The sequence below is a fragment of the Loa loa genome (assembly GCF_000183805.2).
Source record: "Loa loa unplaced genomic scaffold supercont3.55, whole genome shotgun sequence".
NCBI lineage: Eukaryota > Metazoa > Nematoda > Chromadorea > Rhabditida > Onchocercidae > Loa > Loa loa.
Window position 1 is genome coordinate 41,939 of NW_018108235.1, and position 17,815 is coordinate 59,753.

At 34.5% G+C, this 17,815-nt stretch overlaps 5 protein-coding genes across 6 annotated transcripts in view; 4 read left to right on the plus strand and 1 right to left on the minus strand.

Moving 5' to 3' along the window:
* Window positions 1-5: 5 nt before the first annotated feature.
* Window positions 6-6,426, plus strand: LOAG_06367 (the record flags this gene model as incomplete). Of its 2 annotated transcripts, XM_003141903.2 has the most annotated exons (16): window positions 6-83; window positions 337-460; window positions 807-938; window positions 1,056-1,391; window positions 2,019-2,152; window positions 2,529-2,615; window positions 3,169-3,768; window positions 3,869-3,979; window positions 4,212-4,319; window positions 4,407-4,510; window positions 4,659-4,896; window positions 5,008-5,185; window positions 5,336-5,399; window positions 5,526-5,602; window positions 5,706-5,801; window positions 5,940-6,083. In XM_003141903.2, exons 1-16 carry the CDS (start codon window positions 46-48, stop codon window positions 6,081-6,083), a joined length of 2,571 nt encoding a protein of 856 aa, XP_003141951.1. In that variant the 5' UTR covers window positions 6-45. The 2 variants fall into 2 exon arrangements, with proteins under 2 accessions (XP_003141951.1, XP_020306472.1); XM_020447130.1 differs by lacking the exons at window positions 6-83; window positions 337-460; window positions 807-938; window positions 1,056-1,391 and having other exon boundaries at window positions 1,821-2,152; window positions 5,940-6,426.
* Window positions 6,427-6,972: 546 nt separating this feature from the next.
* On the plus strand, window positions 6,973-10,082 carry LOAG_06368 (basic transcription factor 2). Its single transcript, XM_020447131.1, has 6 exons — window positions 6,973-7,217; window positions 7,595-7,712; window positions 8,204-8,356; window positions 8,789-8,883; window positions 9,116-9,291; window positions 9,669-10,082. Exons 1-6 carry the CDS (start codon window positions 6,999-7,001, stop codon window positions 9,730-9,732), a joined length of 825 nt encoding a protein of 274 aa, XP_020302606.1. The 5' UTR covers window positions 6,973-6,998; the 3' UTR covers window positions 9,733-10,082.
* Window positions 10,083-10,235: 153 nt separating this feature from the next.
* Window positions 10,236-10,649, minus strand: LOAG_06369 (vitamin K epoxide reductase complex; the record flags this gene model as incomplete). Its single annotated transcript, XM_003141905.2, has 1 exon — window positions 10,236-10,649. Exon 1 carries the CDS (start codon window positions 10,575-10,577, stop codon window positions 10,236-10,238), a length of 342 nt encoding a protein of 113 aa, XP_003141953.1. The 5' UTR covers window positions 10,578-10,649.
* Window positions 10,650-10,987: 338 nt separating this feature from the next.
* Window positions 10,988-12,260, plus strand: LOAG_06370 (hypothetical protein). Its single transcript, XM_003141906.2, has 2 exons — window positions 10,988-11,143; window positions 11,744-12,260. The coding sequence occupies exons 1-2, from the start codon at window positions 11,068-11,070 to the stop codon at window positions 11,866-11,868; spliced, it is 201 nt and encodes a 66-aa protein (XP_003141954.1). The 5' UTR covers window positions 10,988-11,067; the 3' UTR covers window positions 11,869-12,260.
* A 1,978-nt stretch (window positions 12,261-14,238) lies between these two features.
* LOAG_17263 (hypothetical protein) overlaps window positions 14,239-17,815 on the plus strand; it is a gene marked incomplete at both ends in the record, with an annotated part of 8,330 nt that continues 4,753 nt past the window's right edge. The window contains 6 exons of the mRNA XM_020449923.1: window positions 14,239-14,369; window positions 14,698-14,838; window positions 15,334-15,442; window positions 16,394-16,511; window positions 16,837-16,971; window positions 17,246-17,353. Of these exons, the coding sequence (XP_020306473.1) occupies window positions 14,239-14,369; window positions 14,698-14,838; window positions 15,334-15,442; window positions 16,394-16,511; window positions 16,837-16,971; window positions 17,246-17,353 (742 nt within the window). The remainder of the gene's footprint in view (window positions 14,370-14,697; window positions 14,839-15,333; window positions 15,443-16,393; window positions 16,512-16,836; window positions 16,972-17,245; window positions 17,354-17,815) is intronic.

Below are 17,815 nucleotides of genomic sequence, written 5' to 3' on the forward strand. Positions count from 1 at the left end.
AAAGTGTTTCAGATTGTGATCATAAGGAACAGCATTTTTGCGATCATGGCCAAAAATGCTGAAGAGGCTGCTCTGGAATACAGGTTTGTTTATCTTTTCAAAATTGTTTTAGAGCAAGTAGCATTTTAACAGATTTTGATAATATTGTTTGGAAGAGCAATTACTTTTCGCATTCATCGTATTTTTCAATATAGCTGTTTAAAAATATTTTGAACCTTTCCTCATTGCCAAAGCGATAGATAGATCAAGACAATTGTTATGTTTTTGTCGATTTATTGGTTTGTAAATAATTAGATTTGTTTGTTTTGGAAAAGCTTTTCAGTTTACTTTTTGCAGGCAAGCACTGGATGATTTAAAAGACAACAACAAAATGCAGATTAATTTGATGACTATTCTTGCCGATGATTACAATTCATTTTCCAAGGAAATTGTTGCAGTTATTGCTCAACAGATTATGAAAGTGAGTAACTCAGTTTGATTTCAAACTGCAGATGTGCTGCAATTCTGATTCATGCACAAACTACAATTCATAAATGGATTGTAGTTTGTGTGTGAATATATTGGCGTAATTCTTTCCTACAATGATTGATGTTATTACCATTCGATTAATGAGCGTAAGTCTATTAGATTAAGCCTATTAGAGCTCAAGGAACGATTAGCGTTGTAATTGGCGTATAATTTGGCTTAAGTCAAGCATTTCACTCTAATACAGAAATCAGGACAAGTAACGTACAACACTCTAACTGCGATAAGTCACAGGAAATTGACCTTTCTTAATGTAATTAGCACTAGTCGTTTGATTTCAGGTTATACCACCTCAAAAATTAGCTGTAATGTATGTTATGGATTCGATATTGAAAAATGTAACTGGCGCTGGTAATTACAAAGAACATATTGAAAAGATTGTTTATAAAGCTTTTCTGCATGTTTTTGAAACGGTTCGTTTTTGTTGTCTTCAGTGTTCATGTGCGTCATGTGTTAAAATTGCTTCTAAAGTGGACCATTCTCTGTAAGAAAAAAGGAAGGGTGATAGAGTGAGCGTATTTTGTTTACAGGGTGATGAAAGAACACGTTTGGCACTGCATAAACTCAGGCAAACGTGGACGGGAATATTTCAGCGTTCAACTTTATACAAAATAGATTTGGCTGTAAACGCAATTGATCCAGCTTGGCCGATTGTTACTCCTCAACCAGTTAACACTCCGGTATCTGGACATAGGCCAGAACCTGTTGTAATAACACCACACCAACCTCGAGCAGCGAAAGTTCATGTCAATCCTCATTTTTTGCAGAAAAATTCTGTTACAGCTACGTCTGCTACTGCTACTGCTACTACCACTGCTACTACTACTACTACTACTGCTACCAGTGCTACTATTGGCAACAAATTGGTACATGATTTAATAATAATACAATGTTTACTATTGCAACGAAATGATTTTGTATATTGTCCATATTACAGTTATATCATTTCCAAACTTCTGTGGAAATCAGTTTCATTACTTAAAAATAAATATTGTAACGGGTGTCTCATACATCTCAGTTAATGCTTTTTTCCCACTATCCCCAAAGAGCTTTCCAGAGAAATTGCCATGTGTCGTTTGCAGCTAGCATCAGTCGTCATCTTTTTGCGAAGAAGTTGTTTCTTCTCGTTTGAAAAACTGGCACATCTTTTAGCTGTTGGTTTGACAGTGCTAATTTGTCGTACAAAATCACTGATTTAATTTAATAGCGGATTTGATGGTGTTTTTCCGCATTTGTTCTTCACCTCTGCACTTATGTTATCCAGCCTTTCTGGATAACTGTCTTTCCTAGGAAAGGCCTTCCAGGAAAGTTAGTTGTTCCGGAAATGCATTTTTAAAGAAATATGGTAGGTGTGTCATCGTTGGAAATGAGTTGTGCATGTAAGTGATGCACGCGTTCAATGAATATCCGGCAGCAAGAAGATCGAGGAGTACAGCAAGAAGGCAAAGGTAGTTTTTTTTGATTTTGTTGTGTTCCTAATGATTTTATTTCAGCAAATGAACTGTGAGAAGAAAAAGATAGGTTTGGATCCGAGATTGATGAAACATTCGGATGGAGCGGCAGCTGGCAGACCAGTATCGTTGATTGCAGCGAAGCCGGCAAATGTCATCGTAAAGCAGGAACCAATGTAAATTTTCTTTACTTTGAAATCCGTGTAAATCGTTAAGGTTGATAAGAATTTCTGATGAGAAATTTTTATCTCATCAGTACATATCTCAAAATGGCATTGTTTGTGTTCGAGCTTGATCAAACATTAGAATTGGATCAGGAAATGCATGCACTGAAGTATGTTTGGTCGGTAATAATGCGATCATGTGAGACATACAGCTACAGTTTTTATTCTTAAAAGCATAAGATTATCAAATATCAGAATTTCTACATAATTTATTAAGCCATTTATTAATTTATGCGTTGACTTCTTCAGAACCTTTCCACTTTTTTACTCATCGGTTTGTTGATAACTAATAATAGATCTTGTAGTGTTGTTTTTTGTACTATTATAGCGACAGCAGTGATGTAGATGAAAGATTAAATGCACAGCAGACTGGGAACTTGTTGGATAGTACCGGTCCTCGGAGTTTTGGGCACAGGTAATTCCCTTTTTCATAAAAGGTAAAATTGTTCAGCCACTTGGAAGTTTAACAGTTTACCAATCTGCAAATACTGCAGATACTTTCAGCTGTGTTATTGATTGTTGATAGTAAGGTTGGCCTGAAAGGTTGAAAATCGACTGTTAGCAATTGCATCTTGTCAATTCGCCTAATGTATGTGGAATTGATCAAATTTTCAATAAGGAAATGGAAGTTATCGGATCCAGCATACATCAGTGTAAAATACTGTCCGCGCTTGTTTTGCCTTATTCAGGAAATATTTGAGACTTTTTGAGAGCATTACTACTCGGATGCTGTTGTGTTTTTCGGGCTTATTTATTTTTACTTTGTTCTCACCACGGTTGTCTACGAAAATCACTTTCTGGTGTTACCACTGTTTACAGTGACATTTTCACCGTTCAGTTTTAAAGCGGTAGGTTTAGATGGTGCAGGTTTTAATCATTATGTTTGACGTTGGATTTGGATCTTATAAAATTTGGCTTATCTGCTCTACTGTTTCTCAAACAATGGTTGTACTTACACAATTTTGCAGAAAAGAACAAGAACTGGGCGGACGTTCACCGAACGACATAAAACGTAAATCTTCGCCATGTGTATCAGATCTGGAAACTGTGGAGAAGAAACCTCGAATACGTACACCACCTCTAGACAGAGATCGTCGTACGAATTCACCTTCTACATCTTCCTCCATAATACGTCCAACAAACGACCTCGGTTCTCATGCTTTCATTACAACTGCACGACGCGCACAAGCAGCTTCTAGTGCAAACATGATAACGGCACCACCCACTCCAGTTATAGTGCCAGTTTCTGGACCAGTAATTTTGCCTGCGATCCCATCTACCTCGGGTCCGCTACCATTTTTACCGCCTATAATGCCAACAGTACCTTTACCAATGCCACTTCCCAATATGACTTCGATTTTAGCAGGTCCTCCTGTAGTACCCTCTTCCACAAATACGCAAGATTTAACACGAACCGACTCAAACCATGTACCACCAATCATCAATAACGAAACTCCGAAGTTGGAAGGTATTCCAGCAAATAACAGAATATTTGTGGATGGTCGGGCCTACGAAGTGTCATACATTAATGATGTCCCAGTTATCGAAAGGAATGGTCTGCCGCATAGGTTTTGTGTTTTCACAAATTTTTTTAAAATTAATCTTTAGTTGAAATAGCTTAATTAGCGATACAAACTGGGTGTTTCAGTAATTTCAATTATAATTTAGGATCTATTTTACGGGTGTGCCACGCAATGTAATCATAGATGGTGCCGCTTACCAACTGGCATTTGGTGAAGAAAAAAGGGTGATAATTGATGGCGAGGAGCACGTTTTAAGGTAAATTTTCCAGGGGTTTTACTATATATAATTAGATTAAAACTATGCTTTTTGCAGTGAGGATTATCTTAATTCTTATCCCACATCTTTCCTATTGAATTGATGCCATCTTTCCATTTATTTGTATGAAGTCTTATGCATACTGTTTTAAGCATCTATAATTTACGTAATGGTTGAATTTGCGGAATGTTTCCAAAAAAAGAAAGTTTTCTGACTTTTACGTATATTATAGGTTTGGAGCACCATCGCGTGAACTGTATATGGGAACATATCCATTCAAAGGTGCATTTGGTGGTCCACCAATCTTTGCTACGATTAATGGAATACGCCATGAAATACGGTATGTAATGTAGTTACTCTTTAAGTTGTATTTCTAGATAAAATTTTTTGTTTGCTGTCGATTCATCGGAAACGTCTATTATTGAAGATTGGGTGGACCTCCTCCAGAAGTTAAGATTGAGCCTGATCCATGTTATGAGCTACTGCGATATATGCCTCGTACAGGAATTGATACGTCGAATAAAACTACAGGTTTTCACAACTTTCGTTTTCTGTAATTTTTTTAATTTGAGAAAGAAAAAATTGGCGTAATTGACTGATGCTCTGGTTCGCTAATTTTTGGGGCAAATAGAGGAACTCTTTCACTTCGTCTGGTTATTTTCATTTTTGTTCTTTTTAGTCCCCACTGGAAGTGAACCGCAGGGAACAGTCGATGTTAAGGGTTTGCTTGCTAAACTGCAGCGTACGGGAATACTTTCTGCTTTGAATGCGAATAATAGAAGAGATGGAGCAGGAGAGGACTCACCCAATCGATCTGTAACACCACCTATTCCTTCTGAACATCGTGGTGAGGTAACCGAAAGATTGCCAAAACCACCAACTGACCTTAAATCTTTCTCGATGCGTGCTCTTAGAATGTTAGTTTACCAAATTTCTGTCGATATTCGTTAAATATGAATGTTAAGAATCAATTTTTGAATAAAAATGAACTAAGTCATAATGAATTGTCGTTGAGTATTTTCTTTCAGACGGTATACGTCTGTTGTGGAAAGCCTTCATCAGAAAAGACGTCTTTGTCCCAACTGCGGTTTGCGCTTTAGTGAGCTGAAAGGTGAAAGGTACCAACAACATCTTGACTGGCATTTTCGTGAAAATCTAAAATCAAATGAAAGTTCGCGTTGCCGTGATTGGTACTTACCAATTGATGTAAGTTTTTTTGTTAATTCTTGTTTGACGAAGAGTGGTGACATCTGATATATTGAACTTCATGCGCGTTTCTGGAGTTCTTTTTGCCCACAACAGCAGGTGGGGATTCACAGAAATAAAATTAAAGGTGTTTTGTATTGTTTGTTCTAGGAATGGTATGAATTTAGTGAACAAGAAGAATTAACAGCATCGACATCAGCAGCTCGTCTTGCTGGTAAATAAATCGCTTTTCTTACAATAGCATGTCTTTGTACTGCTTTTCCATTGGAATTTTTAGAACAAAAAATATATTTTGTGTCAGAAAATTTTGATCCAAAGCTTTTCAACATTTTTTTCACAGGTGGTGGGTCTAATGATGCAACAAAGGATACAAACAGAGGAACATATAACGTACCGTCTGACACAGTCCCATCGAAGGTAATGATTTTGGTTGGTTTTGAGATTACAGTAGTTATTTATTCAGGTTTTTAAATAGCATTTCAAACTTTAAAATGGAATTCGATCTAATTTGGGCTTTCAGGAATGTGGTGTATGTAAAGAGAAATTCGAAGAATATTGGGATGAAGATGATGATGTATGGAAACTTCGGGACTGTATGCTTGGCCAGGATGGCAGAGTAAGTTCTACTTGTTGTAATGTGAAGTTAATTTCTAAAATTTTCTGGAAGTCAATTTTTCTTTCATCTAATTTGCCAACAGTAAATGAAAAAAAAAAATTTCGGAGCACACACTCACTTATTTGTATTATCTTCCAGATATTTCACCCAGGTTGCATACTAGATGCATCAACCGTCCGAATATCAGAAGAGGATAGCCCGAGTGAAGAAGAACAAAATGATAAGTTGTCATTCCTGAAATCTTTGAAATTAAAGAAAGATTTTTCTTCTCTGGATACTTGATCAGCACACACATACACACACAGACACACACATACATATGTACAGAACGTAACACAATCACACACCTATTTGTGAACGTATAATGCAGTAATTTAATATGTTCGGAGCTTTCTTCCAGGTTTGAAGATTTGACGCACGTACTATTTCCTTTATTTTGATGGTCGTTTTGGTAAAATAAAATTTCTCTGATTGTGTCGTTGTTGCATCATATTATTTTCTGACTTATAGTAATTGTTTTTATTCTAAAAGTGTTTTGGTCATTATACTTTCGCTTTTTGGCTATTGTTTTCGGCTTTTCCTCAAAAATAAATTTTAATGAAAGGAAGCCAATGTTGTGTTGTGCACTGTACAGATATTGCGGACTGATTCTGATTCAGTGAGATTACTTGTCGATTCATGTACTGCAAGGTGTTCGTGATGCTAATCCGACCAGAATGTTTAACATATGACAGAATGCTTAACATATTACATTATGCAAAATTCCGTAATTTCCAATAGATCTTTACTGGAGAGAAGCTCATTTAATTGGAAGAAAATTTTTTGCTCTATACTTCTATTGTCGAGAACGCAAATTAGTAGCAATTTAACTGCGATTATTATTTAAGTGGGGAGACGTTCTTGTATTTGACTTGGCCAGAATTAAAGGGTCATTTTATCCGGACCAATGGTGGTAGGTGACCAATATAGATAACCGAACTCACTGTACTAGAAAATTGGATTCTGAATGTTTTAGTTATCAAACAGGAAATTAGAACTGAACAGGAGGAAATAGTTGTCAATACTTTAAATGAAATACGGAAAGGTTTTCATTTCGTGTTTATTTTCTAGCACTATGGTGTTAGGGTCACTTTCTCGTGATTAATGGGTCGTAAATTGGAAGTTTGCAACTTTTCAGAGTGCTTAACTAGCTCAAGGATGAGTTGTCTATCCATTGTGCTTGACTGTGATGCTCGTCACTGGGGTGAACTGGCTGAGAAGGGAAACAATGAGAATGTAATTTGTACGTTGATCCATTCTATTACTTCGTATACCACAGCTCATATGTCACTTTCTGCGGCGAATCGTATAATCGTCATTGGTGCTGATGGAACACTTTCGGAACCAACCATCTACGCTACAAATACATCAATAGATGTTAGTTTCCAAAGGATTTCATTTAAGTTTAAATTACTAACTAAATAGAAATTATCTGGTTGAACCGAATAGTGGAATAGTGGTTCCTTTTTATTCATGGTACCAGTTATTGTTGAATGTTTTAAAAATTGTATCACTACAGCAGTACTCTAAGTCATCATATAACTTTGCTACGGAAGGTTTCATGATAATACTCCTTGATCATTGAAATGATAACTGGTGGTTTAAAAAAAAAGTAAACTGTTCATAATAGCCTTGATGATGACCATATATTATAATGTAAGAATAGAAAAAGAGCTTGCTAACAATACTGATATTTGAAGCTTTCTTGAATGAACACTCAAAATTCAATTAAAAATATTGCGCATTTTATTTAGATAGATATGAGTTCAGCAGTAAAAACAGCAGTACGAAATGCTCTTAAAAAGTCGGCTTCTTCAACAAATACAACGGAATCAGCCGTTTTCGCACCTGCCGTTGCCATTGCCATTTGTCGTATATGTTTAACTTGTTTGCTGGGAGCTAATAAGATTTTCATTCCTAAAAATCTACTTTTTACTTCATAAATTCAGATGATTTATTTCATTGGCTTCACTGTCTAATACAGTAACTGTTTTTCCTGATGCCTTCTATCTGCAGGTTGATTTGCCAGTTTTAGGGAGTTTTGGTGTTCCATTTCTCTGATTTTTGAAAAAATGATTTTGTTAAGAGCCGTTTCAATATACAACCTGTTTCAATATACCCCCTTAATGACACACCGCCATCCTGCCTAACTTAACGCAATGGATTTTAATATTATCAAGTATTAAATTCAGGCCTTGCTTCAAGTACTGATGTTTCGTCAGTATAGTTAATGGAGCTTGCATTTTTAGTAAAAATAACAAAGCCATTGTAATTTATTTGTTATTTGCTTGGAGTGAAGCAAGTGCAGGTGTTTATTTCAGATATCAAGGATGATCGCGCTATTTTAAATAATATTTCTTCAGATATCTTTCGTTACAAGAATGAAGTTGATAACGGAGATGGGCGCATCCTTATTATCAACATAGGTAGTGATCTCCGTGGAGAGCATAGTATTTTAATGAATATCTTCTTCGCTGCTCATAAGCATAATATTCTCATTGATGTGGCCAATATTGGTTAGTTTTTCGGTTTTAATCTATTAATTTATATAATGCGTGGACACGGAGTAAATATACAGCGTTGGCACAGTCCAGCCGTTATTTCATTTTTTGGGCTGCAAAACCTGTAGTGTGGGAGTGTTGGAGGAATACTTAATATACAAACTTTGGAAAACATGTTCTGTATTCTACTTCTTGGATTATTGTCGTTATTTATTTTCGAAAATCTTAGTTGCGCATTTACCTTTTATCCTTATAATTATTTTCTAAACTGAATATTAAAAATGCTTTTGCACAGAAGTAAATTTTCTATTCTTTTGCAAAAGCAGCAAATCAATAATTGCTCATTTATTTTCCCATGAATTGAGAATGATAGATTTTTTTCTAAAATCTTAAAATGGTTCCAGTAATTTTTTGATTGATCCAGGGAAAAAGTTGCTATAATTTTAGGTGAAGCATCGACAATTTTGCAGCAGGCGAGCGATATTACTGGCGGTACTTATTTCAGCGTTAAAAAACCAAAGCAGTTGCTGAAATATACTATGGTTAGCATCTTGCGTTTGTCTTATTCATTTTTCTTTTTTTTTCACAGGGGACATTCTTCGGAAGAGATTAGGTGGGATTAGGTCACTTACTTTATTGGTCAGAACTATATTTATTGGTCAGAACAGTGAAGATAATACAGATATATTAATATGGCATTGGCAAAAAACAAATCCACATAAAGCGCTCTATAACCTTATTTATAAATATCAGATATTGCATGAAATGTTATAGTGTTTTACGCTTGGAAAGGCATCGCTACGTTCAGCATTTCCATCACCTTCATCATCGACTTCAGTGGATTATCGAGCTAGCTGCCATTGCCATGGTGCTCCAGTAAGTATTGGATGGGTATGCTCCGTGTGTCTTTCGGTTCAGTGTCACTTTAATCCAATATGTCCTGCATGCAAGTCAGTATCATGTTATAGCTTTATTTTCTTTCCAAATTCCAAATGGAATAATGTGACGAAATCAAGGCATATTTAGGACTCACATATTTTGTAAAGCATAGACAAGTAAAATTGCTACCTATTTGTACGACGAAATAATCAAGCATTAATTAAATATCACATCTCAAAAATAATCAAGTATTAATTAAATATAACGGCAGTCAACATGCTTTGAATAAACAATGCGCTAAAACTGACAGATTTACATATAGCTATTTAAGTAATAGAAATCATGTATTTTAATTCGTAGGATTTCTGAAAGGAACAGAATCTTGGAAATCTTTCTAGTAATCCATCAATATTTACATAAACTTAATGTCCTGAGGTTTGGTTTACAGCACCGTGTTTAAAATTTCAACCTTGGCAAGGCGAGGACGGAAGAAACGTCGAGAAGGAAACTGAAAACAAACATAAGAAAGTTACGATCTTTTACTATCATAAATCGAACTATGATCCAAAATGTTTTCGGAATATTTTTTGGAATGTTTTCGGAATGAAAAATAAAGCAACAATGCATTGGTAACATAAATGCATACACAAACTACGCAAATGGTATGCAGGTGAACGAGAACAAAAAGAAGGTATATTGACAGGAAGTTCATGAATACCGACAAAATCTGTGATAACTTCCTCGCTGCAGAACTCTGGATGAATTGTAGTATGAACATGAAGATATAAGAAAGACAACCGTATATGGGATTTTTCTGAAATAATTCCAGTTGATCATGTATACAAATGGTTTTCAGATAAGGGAAGTGTATCATAGTTGAAACTCTAATTTTATGATTTGGATTTCATCATAAGCTGCAAAGTAAACGTATTATGTACATCACTGTGTATTCTCACGCACATCTTTATTAGTATTCAAAGTCGAAATCTATTCCCCTCCATTTGATCAAACTGGATCAGTGGGCTAAATTTGGTGTTGTATTTTCATATTTCTTACATAATCTCTTAACAATGACACATTTTATCGTATCAAATAGTTGTATGTTTATTTGACGTACCTGCATCAATATATGATCAGTTTCAAGGATAGATGATGCAACTCCGAAACCTTTGGCAAATGGTGAACGAAAAGCTTTCGAGCAACTAACATAATAAGCGATATCACACATTGGTTGGTAATTGATGTCACTATCTAAATTGTATTCCACGTACAATGTGTAGAATGATATAGCTAGACCTATAAATGATATGGCGGCACAAGTATGATTTGGTGACAGCGAGTATGATCCGAATGCCATATGCACTGCAAATGATCCAAATTGATGACTGGTTTTCAAGTGATAAGAAGACTACGTACTTATATAGTTCACATGTTCTCAAAACTCATCGGTCATTCGAAGTGGAATTGTGAGACATCTGAAGTCTCGATATTTTTATGGTATTAGATATAGTCGGTCCGACTATGGATTAAACGAAGCATTGATTGGAACTGGTGTACATAATAAAAAGTAAATATTTGGTGCTATTAAGGTAGACATTGTTGTCTTTAAACTCGTTAACTGGATGCCGCGGTGTCGCAGCACTGAAATCTAACCTGCTCCGTTAAGAATAAGTTTCCTCAAACATTTTTCAGTTCTACGAAAAAGTAATATCAACAATAAATCCGATTGATCACCGATTAATGAAACAGCCTCTTTTGATTAGAAGTGAACGGGCGAATTTGTCAGTGTCAGTGCTGTCAGTTGTTATTTGTATCTAAGGCTTTTATCACGCTTGCAGGTCATTTCCATGGGTTGGTCAGTTGTATTTCAACGTCTTACCGCTACCACTGGTATCATTGTAATATTCGGTGGCGTTGGTTTGGGTAAGTCTTCACTAATCTAGCAATTAAGTCATTTTAAGGTCACAGCATAATTATCTATTGTAATCCCCATTCAGTGAAATTTATTTATATCAAATTATGGAGAAGTTCCTGCAGAATTATATATCTCCGAAAAATGTGCCACATGTGTCAGTTGTATTTTCGTTCAATGATGGGTTACCATAACACCGTTCAGCCGTATCGATTGTAATTTCCTCTTTTCAAATTTCCTTTACAAACTCTTTTCAAATTCAAATCTTTTTGCAATTGAATTCAGCAATCCGTTTTCTTCCAGTTCAGTTCAAAGGTATTCAAGGCATAAATGAAAAGATATTACAGCGAGCCTTCCTCATCTTATTTCCAATTTTACAGTCAGTGGACATTCACTAAATGTTCAAAATTTACAAAATATTATAGCTGAAATTGCTTAACGGTCTACAACCCTACAGCAGAAAATAATTTAGTATTAAGGGTCCTATTTAAATTCTCAATTCGTTTTTGGAGCTTATCTTCAGGTAATGTAATCAGTCAGAAGAAAAATGAAAATTTTATGTCATTAGCAAATTAAACATGCTGAACTGAGTCTGCTAAATCTTTTTCTAGGAGCATATAAACTGCGCCAGTCAAGTGATTCTTTACGTGGACGTGGAATCTACTGGAGAAATCAGGAAATGGAAGATTTTGTACATTGCAAGGAGGAAAATTTGAAGCGAACAACTACGTCATAACTGTATAAGCATTAATTCTGCTTTTTAGTATCTTTTTTTGTGTTATACAAACAAACGATCTTTTTCATTAAGAAAAAGGCTTGTTTTCAGCCCTATGCAGAATTTTTTCTGTCCTATCCAGACATTATCTTTATTTAAGAATAAAATTGCGAAAAATAGATGCTAAAGTAAATGTTACAATCAGTTAAACGCAAAAGTGAGTTCCACATGACCTAATTCTATCAGTGCGTTAAGGATGGTTGTGCACTTCTGCGAACACAGACGAAAACGCGGTATGAAATTTATAAACTCTGCAATTTTAAAAATCGAAAGTCCCATTCTTAATTTCCAAATTTTAATTGGAACAGGATGGTGTTACTTTCGCCTTGTGGTAGACAGATGAATAAGTGACGAATGACTGAACATTTTGTTCATTTTGTAGGACAGTATGAAGATGAAAACAATGAGCATTGTCGGAAGATAATACAAAACTGAGATAGGAGGCCCCGGAATGAGGCGGTGACAGCACATTGGCTTGATCAGTTCGAATAGAATAGCGTGACTGACCGCTATTTATTAATATTACTACTGAGTATATGCTGAAGTGGTTAACCGTGTTAAGATACTGTCATACTTCGATGATCAAAGGTCGTTGTGTCGGAAGTTTTATCTAGAATGAAGGACAAGTTCAGTTAACTAAATAAATCAACGAACTCTACTGCTGTGGATTTAGATATCTTTATTTTTGAGTTTTCATACTATCGCAACCTTAACCTATCCATTTATTTAAACAATGTGAAAATTTGTTTAGAAGATGTGTTGCCCTACCAAGAATTTTCATTTTATAAAAAGTTATTTGATCCTTATCACGCACAATTTGTTTTATGACTTTCGGTCATGTGTTAAAGATCTTGTTTGACAACTGTAAACAAGGGAAGGTTATGGATGGTTGAATGAGCGAAATGACATTACAATGCTTATGCTTGTGCTTGTGCTGGGACATGTTGAGCAAACACACAACGATCCATGCATGCATATGTAGGCCGATCATTGTTAATTATCTGATAAAGAAGCTAACCAAAACGGGAAAAAAGTCACATCACTCCTTTCACTAATAATTTGACTACTCATTGATACTATTTCAAAGCGCTTCAATTTTCACGCTTTTGTTCCTTGGCAATCAGTTGTTTTTATAGATCCACCAATACAGCTATGGAAATGGAAATAAACTGATTGTTTTTGCTTAATGCTTGTATGAATTATTCAGCTTACATTAAGTAGAATTACTTGACCATTTTAAATTGGATTCCGCTAATTAATGGGTATTGAATTTTGAAATAGCATATCTGAATTCGTTTTTATAGATTCAGTCATACGACAATGAAAATGAACTAATCTTCCAAAAAAGTTCTTTCGAAAAACTCGAATTTCTAATAATTTATGTTTATATGTCAGCAAACATACTGTTTCACCAAATGAGATTTTTTGAATTGTAATGTTTAAATGACCTTCGAATTCACTTCTGGACATCGATCGGTATAATAACAGTCAACTATTCTGTAAATCGGGATGGGAACTGTGGAAAAATCCGAAACAGAACAGTTTTTCGTGAGCTTAATGTTCATTTTTGTGTTTTCATTTTTTCATCAATAGAAATGGATCCACTCTATCTGTTGCTCATTTCAACATATTTTCTTACGTAACAGGCAAAGCGGATATATGCTAATTTAAGGAGCTTGGTGTGAATTGTTCTGAAATGCGTGCAACAGCCAACTGTAGGAAGCCAAAACGGTTTTATGATAGTCGTTTATCAATTAAATCAGGAATGAAATATATGAAGCCAATCAGTAACTATGAGCAACCATATCATTCATATCAGCAACCATGTTTTGGTATTTTGAAGAATATTCTGTTTGAAATAATCCTTCGAAATGAATGTAAATAGAAATAAAGCAAAATGCATGCAATATAAAATTTTAATGGTTTTATTGATACATCGCGCAAAAGACATACCAGTTTAGCTATCGAAATAGCTTATTATAGTTGATGGTGTGATCCCTTCATATTTATTATAATTTCACCGCTGTAAAAAATCCATTTTTCTTTTTTATGCGAGGAAAACATTTTCAAAAATATTTCATTTTTCTTGAGGAGAATCGAGAATTTGTTTTCACTTATTCATTTGTTTGAAAGATTTATGATAATGTATTTCCTTTAGAGAAAATTTTAAATTTTTGGAAGATTAAATTGTAGCTATGATTCATTCCAAATGTATCCTTGTTTATTTACAAAGCATTAGACTTCGAAAGTAATGTGGATAAAAAGATAAGGGGTTGGAAAGCTGTGAAAACTCCAACTTTCACTGGAGACAACGATAGTACATGGTACCTTATGGCGTCGAAGAGATTCCCATCATCACATTTACCTGGTAATGACAGCACTGTTTTCACTACCAGTATCACAAATAATATGATAAAAGCGTCGAATGATTCGAGTATCTTACCAGTATCATCAGCAAGAGCGTATGTCATGAAAGTAATCAACCTGTCTGAAACCTACTCTAATGGAATCCTGCTGATAAAAAATGGGCAAGAAGAATCCTCTTAATGCCGACCGACTTTAGGATGAATTGAAATAGTTGGAACTAAATGCGAGAATTACGATTATCATTTTTATCAGAAAAGGACGAATGTAAATGATTATGGGAAAAGTATTATGCTGGGCCGACTAAAACAACAAACTTTTATTTTATGCTCGCTGCTGAAGTGATATATCATCTAACTTACAACGAGATAAACTGATGCTTTCTGTCATCAAAGCCGGAAAGGAGAAATGGCCGCTGATCGATAGCATGACAGGCTTGCTGCTAGAATGGAAACAATGTTTAATTTTAATTGGTTTTTTTGTAGCTGATAATGGACGAAATGTGACCAATGTGGAAACGGTGGATCATATGCAGCCATATCTCACAAAGATGGAACTGCAACTCAGGTCCTCAGTTTGAACTCGAAAGATCAGGAAATGGCGAATGAGTCGCGTTGTAATTGAACGGAATGCTGGTTGGAAAGTATGAAGAATGGCTTTGACGGAATTTTGAATTGCCGGAGCATACAAAATCACAAATCTTACCTTCCCTACTCTTCCTTCGGTTTCTCTTGCCACCATTACAAGCAATTTTTCTCTTCTCTAGAGCATTATCAAAATGCTAACTAGAATGGGCCTGTATTAATTATTTCATTTATCCTTATTGATCTGCTCACAAATAATTATTGATCATTTATTTGAACCACAATTAATTACCGATAAGTAATTGCGGTCTACATTAGCGATGCTTCATAACATTGCTACATCGAGAAAAAATTATGTTTAAAAATGTCGTTCAGGGAGTTTATTTCAAGATTTGGAGAAAAATCGGAGAGACAGCTTACACTAAACAATTTGTAAAACTAATAATATCGCAATTCTATGAATAGATAGGTTTTGCAGAACTGTGAAGGCTGAGACAACAGTAATTCAAACAAAATCCATCATTCGAAAATCGATCAAGCTTCGACCAACTATGTCAGTTCAAAAATTCTCCACAACAGATATTCAGGTTATCTTTCTGTTAAAAGAGAATAAACGGAATAATAGGGTTACTAATTGAAAGAAAAATATGAAAAGGAAATGAAATTTGTTAAATAATTATCATAAGTTCAACTTTAAACAATCACAATTCTAGTTTCGGACCGTAGTTTGAAATTAATACAAGTAAACAATCTGTGATATTTAAGTTAGTACAAGCTTTTAATTCAAGTTACAATAATGATAATCAGCATATTTTGCTAATGAGAAATAAGTTTATATATTCCGTAGCGTATAAATCCCTCCTTCGGCGTTTGTCAAATACTCGAAAATATGTGCTACGTCTTCCTGGTTGTTCTTCAAAGCTTTCATCTCCTTTGCAAAAATTTTTTCCTCACAATTCTATCACAAGTTTAAGCAGTTTCTAGGCCAAATATGCTGTTGATATTTGCCAGTTGCATTAACCCAATAAATGACAATCAATCTATATCCTTTGATTTTGTTAGACTTCGGGCAGAAATAGAAAAGCAACGTTTCATGTGCTCATCACTGTTTAAGAATTCATATTTCAACTTGAGTACTGTGCTGGTTGAAATTTTTGCAATTTTGCAAGTAATAAAAACTGTGAAAGTGAATAATTATAAAATATTCGATAAAAAATGTGCACTGTTAGTTTAATATAAATATTGACAATAATAACTGAAAACTGAAAGAAAACGAAAGTTTCAGATATTTTGGTAAATGATATATTTTCATAGTTGGTTGCTTAACTGACAAAAATAACTTAATGGGGAATGTACGGACACTAATAGAAAGTGAAAGTATTCGACAAGTGTCAAGTCAAATAATTCCTCTTATGAGAATAACAAGCTCGGTATAATTGAATACTAAATATAATACCTGAATTCGGTCTTAATTACAAGATATGTTGTAAAGTGATAATTACATGAGCAGATTAAAATGAAGTTGAACGAAATTTTAGAAAATCCTGCGCTGGAACTCTACAATAGACAGCTTACCACTATTAGCAGATGGCACCCATCCTACATGGATCATCAGACGACATTTAATTAAACACAGTAATACAACTAATTGTACTGGTAAAATTTTCCAAAAAGATTTTCAAGAAAAAAAATCCAGAAAGGCAATACAAGATTAAAATAATGGCTGACTTTGAATAAATTCAGAAAGAAGTGATCCTTAATCATTGAAATAGTTAGCTTTAAACTATAGATATAAAATAGTTTTTTCATCTTTTTTATTCGATTTGACGATAATTCATGATCCACAGCCTCAGTATTATGATTTTGAAATACCTTTTTGAAACTTCTCCGTCCAACATATTAGAAATATCTTTGTGAGGTTTTAGAAAATACTCAAAATGAGTCAATCCACAAGCAAATTTTGGTAGTAATATCCATTTAGAACCAAAACTTAAAATGTCGAAGCCAATAAAGATTGAAAATTGGACAACGGCAAACGCTAAACGTGTGGAAGAGAATCGGAAATTATTGCAACAACAAGTTCTTTATAAATCACCCAAAGCATCCGCCGCCTTCAGTAAAACTTTTCTACAATTTCAACAAGCATTGACAAACTTCTCCAAGAATATTTTTCTTTTTTTAAGCATTCCGTATCGCATCCTTTGAATAACTTTCTAGTTTTTTATCACAATTATGTCTTTGGCGCATAGAAATCATAATATTTTTATGAAGGGAATGCTAAACATTTGAAATTAGCCTTGCATATTAAGTTTTCAAATTGATAAATGAAAGAACTATTCCGCCCGATGATTAACACCAAATAGTTCGTTTCAATTTTATTGCTTTTGTAGAGGAAACAGTTGAAGAATATGAACGAATCATTGGAATGCATCAGCAACAATTCCAAAATGCAACTTTCTATGATGAAAATACATTTAAGCATGGAACTTCATCAAATGGTATTTCTTATAATTTTCGAAATTCTGTTTAATAAATGAGCCAAATTCAGGATCACATTTATAAAACGATTGATAATAGCAAAAATGTAGATCGGGAAGTCTAAAATATGAAGAAAAAAAAAGATAAAGAGCGAAAGTATGCTAACAAAACAAGAAGGATAAGCATTAGTCAGTTCAAAAATTCGATACAAGATAGACTGTGGAAAAGTGTGATGGAACTTGATAAGTAAAGAATGAAAGCTATCATCGACAGTACTTTTTTGAGTTTTCCATAATCAGCACATTCTACTTTCTGCTTTTTAAAGTGTCTCGCTGAACATTATTAGCAATTCCTATCTATCCTTCAAATCATAAACAATTTCCTCATTTAAAGCATCATCGTTTGCTTTCTCTTTCTCTCTTCCTCTCTCTCTCTCTCTCTATCTCTCTCTTGTTACTATTACTTTCCTACTTAACCTAATT